Below are 7,929 nucleotides of genomic sequence, written 5' to 3'. Positions count from 1 at the left end.
TTTCGGTAACTGAGACTACCATGGGCTGCATGCTCGCGCAGGAGTCAGAAGACAAAGTGGAAAGAGCCATCTACTATCTGAGCAAAAAGATGCTGGATTACGAGACCCGCTATACACCGCTGGAGAAGGCTTGTTTGGCCTTGGTATGGGCAACCAGGAAGCTGCGGCACTACCTGTTAGCTCACTCAGTAATGTTGGTTTCGCGTTTGGATCCCATCAAATATCTTTTCGAGAAACCAGCACTTACGGGTAGGCTAGCTCGTTGGCTGCTGTTGCGCTCCGAATTTGATTTGAAGTATATAACGCGCAAGTCAGTAAAAGGTAGAGCGGTAGCGGAGTTCCTTGCCGACCACCCGGTTGAGGGGGATGAAGCGGTTGAGTATCTATTCCCAGATGAAGCCATTCTACACGTCGAAGATGAAACTTGGACAATGTATTTTGACGGAGCGTCAAACCAGTATGGGTATGGGATAGGGGTGTTGCTGATAGCGCCTGATGATTCCCGTATCCCTTTAGCATTCAAGCTCCGGTTCAAAGTTTCCAACAATGAAGCAGAGTATGAGGCATGTATTGCTGGCCTGGAAGCAGCCCTAGAACTTGGGGCAAGACGATTGGACGATATCGGGGACTCGAACCTTGTTGTGTCTCAAGCAAAAGGAGATTGGAAAGTCAAGGAGGAAAGGATGATAATCTACCACCAAACCTTGGATCTGCTAATTCCTCGGTTTGAGAAGTTAAATTTCACCCACCTCGTAAGAGAGAACAACAGGTTTGCAGATTCACTAGCAACTCTATCTTCTATGATAGACATCCCGTCCGGAGTCCGGATGCGTCCAGTCATTATTGATCAGAAGTTCGTGCCGGCATACGAGTCGATTTCCGCCATAGATGAGGTTCAAGACGGCAACCCCTGGTATTACGACATCTGGAACTTCTTGGAAAAGGAGACGTATCCACTAGGGGCAAATGCCAAAGATAAGAGGGCTGTCAGGAGAATGGCTGCTCAGTTCATTATCTGCGGGGGTAAGCTGTACAAAAGGGGTCATCTGGGAATGCATAAGCTCTGTGTAGAAGCTGAAGAGTTGAAGCACCTGATGGAGGCCATCCATGGGGGGGAGTGCGGTGCACACATGAATGGAGTAATGCTGGCCAGAAAGATCCTCAGACAGGGCTACTACTGGTCGACCATGGAGGAGGATTGCATTAGTTTTGTTCGGCGATGCCACAAATGTCAAATTCATGCAAATCGCATGAACATCCCGCCGTCAAAACTGTACAACATGACTTCACCATGGCCTTTTTCAGTCTGGGGAATTGATGTAATCGGAGCTGTTACCCCGAAGGGGTCAAACGGGCATGAGTTTATCCTGGTAGCGATAGATTATTTCACAAAGTGGGTCGAGGCCCAATCATACGCGGTATTGAAGGCGTCGCATGTCGCAAAGTTCATCAGGAACAATATCATCTGTCGCTACGGGGTGCCAAACGAGATAATTTCAGATAATGGTTCCCACTTCAAGAAAGAAGTGATAGACTTGTTGGAGAAATACAATGTGGCTTTCCATAAGTCATCTACATACCGGCCGCAGACCAACGGAGCGGTTGAGGCCGCCAACAAGAATATCAAGCATATACTACAGAAGATGGTGGAAACCTATCGAGATTGGCCAGGCAAGCTGCCATTTGCTCTGTGGGGCTACAGGACTTCAATCAGAACTTCTACTGGAGCAACTCCATATTCATTGGTCTATGGAATGGAGGCTGTTCTACCCATTGAGATTGAGGTTCCGTCGTTACGAGTATTGGCTGAATGCCAGATAGCCGAAGCAGATTGGCAGCAAAGCAGATTCGAAGAACTCATGCTCTTTGATGAAAGAAGACTGAAAGCACTGTACCACATCCAAGGCTATCAACGAAGAATTGCCCGGGCTTTCAACAAGAAGGTTAAGTCCCGGAATCTGAAAGAAGGAGATTTGGTGCTCAAAGACAACCGAGCTCCCATCCACGACCCGAGGGGCAAGTTCAGACCTAATTGGACTGGTCCTTACATCATCAAAGCTATCTGGTCAGGTGGAGCTGTGGTTCTGATGGATCTAGATGGCTTGGAGTTCTCACAACCGATCAATATGGACAAGTTGAAGAAATACTATCCTTGAGAGGCTCGCTAGGCCGAAAACCCGAAAGGGCGACCTAGGCAAAAGTCAGAGCACAAAAAATTAGAAAATATAAAAACTGAGCTCGCAAGGTTGAAAACCCGCAAAGGGCGGCCTTGGCAAAAGTTAGAGCGCAAAAAGAGAGTGAAAATACTCGAGTGAACCTTAGCCTGAACTACGTAAGGCTTGATTCCGATCTTTGGGATACGTAGGCAACTTCACCTTGAAGTTCAGCCATAAACTTTTCCCCGATCAACTCTGTCCATTTTGATCATCTCAATCATCTTTATCCATCAGCATTTATCGTGATCTCCGGTACAGTGCTGTTCAAACTAGGGGCAACTTTCCGTTGCCACGACGGTGTAAAGTTACTCAGACAAGGGGCAACTTTCCGTTGCTTTGAAGTGCCGCATTGTTCTTCAGACTAGGGGCAACTTTCCAGTTGCGGGGATCTGGGGTTGTGCATCTCAGTGATAGATTTTCGGCATGTCCAATTCTGATCCACATCGAAAATAGTTTTGAAAAGTTTTAATAAAAGTTGACTTTGTTCAAATCAATCTTTTTACGACTAAGACCATTTTTGGACCAAAAGCGGAAAATTTTCAGTACCATAACTTTCAATTTCATTGATTTCAAAATAGAGTTCTCCTGCTCTTGCATTACAATCGAGGTTGCTTTTTAGTACATTCATAAAGAAAACTTGAAAATGCTAAATAAGCAATAAATTTGAGGCATAGTTGAATCAAGTATCTCTGCGTCCCCTCCCAGAGCTGGACGGAGCATCTGATGCCAAGCTGGGCCCAACTTGTGCCTCCTCATTGAGCCAATCCACGCACTCATCGGACAAAGTACAACTGAAAGTAGAAGCAGGGGCCAGGAGCTCTCTAGTCCTCCATGCCGTGGCATATCGGGCAAGCTGTGCACCCCGGATCGGGAAAGCAGCTGGATACTCAATCCCCTCCGGCGGGCAGGTCTGATCATGACCAAACTGACGCAGGAACCGGAACGGAAAATAGAATACGCAGTGGGTTAGACCAATCAGTTGGATCCCAATCAGCCGTGACATACTATAGCTCATTGCCGGGAGGTTGAGCCAAGGACAACGCCAAGCAATGCCGTCTGCAGGCAAATTGCACATCCAATCGAACCACCACCTTTCGTCAAGAGCATTGACTAGGCGCTGCCGAAAGAAGTAGCCTCGAGCTGAATAGGCCGGGCAAGAGTCCACAACCTGCAACTTGTCCATTAACCATACCTAGGGGAGGGATGGAAAATGAGAGAATAAAGAACAGAGAGATGTACGATGAGAGGAAAAGTAAGACAAGGGTTTTGTGAAAAAAAAAAAACGAGCCTGAGGGTCGAGTGATGTGAGCAAATATATATGTGAGGTCGGGTGGGAAACATTACCTGCAGCAGCAGTGGACTCCCAGCAAACCTAGTCGCCTCCCGGCGATAGACAGAATCTAAGCCCATCAATGTCTCGGCCAAGGTCATGGCAATACAGCTCTTTCCTTCTCTCAAACCTTGGGCGACTTCAATCAGGCGAATGCTAGCCCCGCCGAAGCCCGAGGAAAGCAGAAAGTGAGACAACAAACATAAGCAGAGGGCGTATTGCCGGAAACCCTGCCAATAATGGTTGCTGCGGTCACCAGCGTCGGAAAAATGATGGATCAAGCCGAGGATGTCCAATTCCCCACTACAAATCAGAGATCGAGCGTCATGCGCCGTGAGCCCACACATCCGCCCTAAAGCCTGGGCGTGACCAAAACGGAGCTGAGGCAAGATCACTTCAGAGCTTTCAGACTCCATCAAAACCTGAAAATCTTCGAAAGTGGGGCACATCTCTTGGCCACCAAAGCTAAAAACATGCGTCACTGGATTCCAGAACCTTGCCGCGGCATGGAGAAAAGGAAGATGTAGCGGACTACGGCTCAGCGTAAATAGTGCATTCAAGCCGAAACCCCGGAAATTCAGCTTTTCCGAGCCATCTAGAGAAGAGATCCAAGATGTGACATTTTCTGCGAGAAACGCCTCCATCTTTGTCTAAAACTAAGATGAAATGAATGTTCCCGAAGTTGAGGCTTTTATAGAAGGAAAAACACTATTCACGGGGGCACGTGTCAAAAATCTGGTGGCTGCAGGACTGAATGGCCGGCCAGCCACTTTTTCTGGCTGGCCAGCCATTTACTTTTTCAGAAATGGCCGGCCAGCTGTCTCTCTCCACCAAAAATGGCCGGCCGGCTCCCAAGGATGGTCGGCAGTGCTGCAGTGTATCTCTTTGGCCATGTTTTACTCTTCGAGGGAAAGTCCCAAACATTTCCATGCAACGGGGGAGTCAAAGGCCTTCATCTCCCTCCGTTTCGGATGCGTTCCGATGGCCAGATCGTCAGAAGTACACTTTGTTGTTGTTGAATTTTGTTTATTGAGTTGTTGTTTTGCTTATCGAGTTGTTTGTCGAGCGGACGTGTTTCGTGTTTTTGAGTCATTGCTCTCTGTTTAAGCAATTGTTGTTAAAGTCTTGTTTATTTGTATTGTTGCATTTTGCTTATCGAGTTGTAAACTTGCTAAAGATTCTGTTATATCTTAGTAAGTTGAGTTGCTTAGTTTGTTGCGTCGGTTCACTACCTGACTTGGTGATTACACAATGCGCATTTCCATTCAATTTCATTTTTGTGCAAAATAATTTGATGCGATACGATGCTAAAAGTTTAGAATACAAACACCTTTTCAAAAGCTATTTCATTTCATCATGTTTTACAACAAACAAAGGTACAAGTTTTACAAAAAATAAAACTGCCTAACAATGTGTAAAGTGCTACAAACTACTAGCAAAAAAAAAGAAAAATAAAGCAGGAAATAACAACGTCAAAGTCCTCGGGAGCGGGAACGAGAAGCACTCCTCATCCTCTTCTGCAGGACAATCTCCGCACCATCATCATCATCTGAGTCGGAGCCTCCCTCCTCAGCAGATGTCTCTGACTGACGATCGGTAGCCTCCTCCTCCTCCTCAGCATCCTCCTCCTCCTCATCAGGCTCTACCTCCACAACGTGAGCCCTGCGTCTGCGGACGGGCCCTCCTCGAGCTCCTCGAAAAGGCCTAGATGGCCCGGCTCCTCGGGAAGGCCGAGATGACCCCGCCCCCTGAAAAGGCCCAGATGACCCAGCTCCCCAAGGAGGCCCAGGTGGCCTGGTCTGCGACTGACCGGACCATGAAGGCATCTGAAAACAAAGAGTTCAATTCAAATACATCAGTCCAAATATATAGATCAGATGCAGATACAAGCAAAGGCTACATGAAGTGGGTGCATATAAATACAGTGTCCAAGTGGGGTGTGTGTCAGATGTGCTCTACACAAGTAGTCTATCGATGCAGTAGAAATCAGCATGTCATCAGAAGTATGATAAATGCCAGAAAACTGAAGGGTACCTAGATGCCCGCGACAGACAACTGTGCCTCCCTCCGCAGGACCATGCCTTCGAGTGTGGCCACCAGTCCAACCACCTCGTCCATGTACCCTCGGGATGGCTGCAAAAATGAGCTCATATTCATCAGTGAACAGAAGAGTGTCTAAACATCTGAATGATGAATGAAAAGAAGTGGAGCGTACCGGCGGTGAGTCCGGATCAATGGCGTATCGATCACTGGGCATCGGAGGCTCTAGTGGAATCGGAGTCAGAGAGCTAGCCCCATACTGCCACGCCATCAACTCAGTAGGCATATCTGGCCATCCGGGATGAGGATGAACCGACGGAGCCGGAGGAACCGGCCTACTCCCACCTCTAGATGTACCGGCCCTGCTAGTGGAAGGGGCGTCTGCAACCCGAGCCTGAGCCTGGCCCGAGGATGACATACCGGCAGGCCTCATCATCGGGATACGAGCTTCCGTCAATGGAGGCATCAAATATATGTGACGGTAAGTGGCGTAGTCCCCCTCCTCAATGTATAGTAAAGCATCAGTGCCCAGCATGGCGCCGACTACCTCTGAGTAAGAGAGTCTGTCAACAGTCCGCATACTAGCTGGAGGTACTGCGGGAATATCCTGAGAAAGATACCCTCATACCTGGCGCAGAAAGCGCTCCCCCAGGAACCATACCCTGCCAACCGGCCCTTCGAGCAGGACCCTATACTGGGAGATGTCCGATGCTCCGGTATACTGAAGTCGGAGACCATCACCCAGGGACACCCAGGGCTGCCATGTAATCTGCGGATGATGAATACATAAACCAATCAGAAATCGAGAATATACAGAGCAAATCAAAGATGAGAATGAAAGGAACTGAAAGTTCTGAGGTACCTCTGAATGTCGCACAGTGTCGAAGTACTGTCGCAGGCGAAGGAGGGTCTCTCGAGGTCTCGGCCGGTGCGGGCCCTCGAATATCAATGAATATGGAGTCACGGGAATCCCTACCACCTCCAGCTCTGGGGCTAATGATGGGAAGTATACATAGACCCATAGCTGAGAAAAGCAATGCAGAATGTAAGTACGAAATGCCGAGAGCAAAATACAGACTGTAAAAGTGCGCTGTGTGTGTGCAATGTACAAGTAATGAGAAGCAGAAATGTAAATCAAGGGGACAGAAAGTACCTCCCAGGCTCTCCAGTAGCCGCCAAGTAAATCGCCCCGCCCGCGGGAGGTCGCGCTCATATAAAAATAAAGGGTAGCCAGGCCGGCGCCACCCCAGTCATAACGATGGACCTGTGATAGGTCGACTAGAGCGCTCAGCAAATATAGCCCAACTGTGTTCCCTCTGTCGGCGAACAGGGTAGTCCCGAAGAGGAACATCAGGAAACCACGGGCGTACTGCTCCGTCTCCTCGGGAGTCTCAGGCACCATCTCCGCCCGCCGGAAATGGGAGGAGAACCAAGTGTATCGGACTCTCCCAGAGACCCTATCAACAGGCGGGTGAGCCCCCAATAAATACATCCAGGCGGCCTCCCACTCGCCCATATCCTCATCATAGGGGATGGACCAACCTCCGACGTCTAAACCGGTCAATACAGCGAAGTCAAAAGGGGTCATGGTCATATCCCCGGTAGCAGAGAAATGAAAGGAATTGGCGGTGTCCCACCATCTCTCTACCAGGGCCGCCATCAGCGTCCTCCTGGCAGGACAACGGGACAACCCGATGCAGAAGGGCCCGAACCCTGCCAAGTCGACTAAGTCTCGAACACCCTCCGGAAGCTCGGCATACCAATCCCGCGCGATGGTAGAACCATATCCCCGCACACTGCGGGAGCAAACCTGCATTCAGAATGAATACATGTGTCAGTATGAGATGAAATGGGCTGTGTGCCAATGAAATGAATGGGCTGTGTGCCAATGAAATGAAAGGGCTGTGTGCCAATGAAATGAAAGGGCTGTGTGCCAATGAAATGAATGGGCTGTGTGCCAATGAAATGAAAGGGCTGTGTGCCAATGGAACGAAATGGGCTGTGTGCCGATGAAGTGAAATAAGCTACATCCAAATTCAGTTAAAATTATGGGCTGCGTGTTCACTATCTACCTGGGCTGCGTGTTCAGAAAATTTGAAATTTGGGCTGCGTGTTCAACTTTCAGTTAAATTGTGGGCTGCGTGTTCACTATCTACCTGGGCTGCGTGTTCAGAAAATTTGAAATTTGGGCTGCGTGTTCAACTTTCAGTTAAATTGTGGGCTACGTGTTCACTATCTACCTAGGCTGCGTGTTCAGAAAATTTGAAATTTGGGCTGCGTGTTCAACTTTCAGTTAAATTGTGGGCTGCGTGTTCACTATCTACCTGGGCTGCGTGTTCAGAA

At 48.7% G+C, this 7,929-nt stretch overlaps 1 protein-coding gene across 1 annotated transcript; it reads right to left on the bottom strand.

Annotated features, from left to right (window-relative positions):
* Positions 1-6,121: 6,121 nt before the first annotated feature.
* On the bottom strand, positions 6,122-7,331 carry LOC145794712 (protein MAINTENANCE OF MERISTEMS-like). The gene is made up of 3 exons (XM_082877100.1): positions 6,740-7,331; positions 6,449-6,610; positions 6,122-6,355 (listed from the first exon to the last, which is right to left on the bottom strand). The coding sequence occupies exons 1-3, from the start codon at positions 7,244-7,246 to the stop codon at positions 6,209-6,211; spliced, it is 816 nt and encodes a 271-aa protein (XP_082733226.1). The 5' UTR covers positions 7,247-7,331; the 3' UTR covers positions 6,122-6,208.
* Positions 7,332-7,929: the final 598 nt, after the last annotated feature.

The sequence above is a fragment of the Camellia sinensis genome, chromosome 7, assembly GCF_055761805.1.
Source record: "Camellia sinensis isolate YWXY chromosome 7, ASM5576180v1, whole genome shotgun sequence".
NCBI classification, from domain to species: Eukaryota; Viridiplantae; Streptophyta; class Magnoliopsida; order Ericales; family Theaceae; genus Camellia; species Camellia sinensis.
This window is presented reverse-complemented; position numbering and strand designations above follow the sequence as displayed.

Excerpts from the sequence above, each read along its gene's own strand:
- LOC145794712 (XM_082877100.1), bottom strand. The coding sequence starts at position 7,246 with ATGGCGGCCCTGGTAGAGAGATGGTGGGACACCGCCAATTCCTTTCAT. Across the intron at positions 6,611-6,739 it reads GCTACTGGAGAGCCTGGGAG|CTATGGGTCTATGTATACTT; the intron begins GTACTTTCTGTC and ends TGCTTTTCTCAG. Across the intron at positions 6,356-6,448 it reads ACACTGTGCGACATTCAGAG|ATTACATGGCAGCCCTGGGT; the intron begins GTACCTCAGAAC and ends CATCATCCGCAG.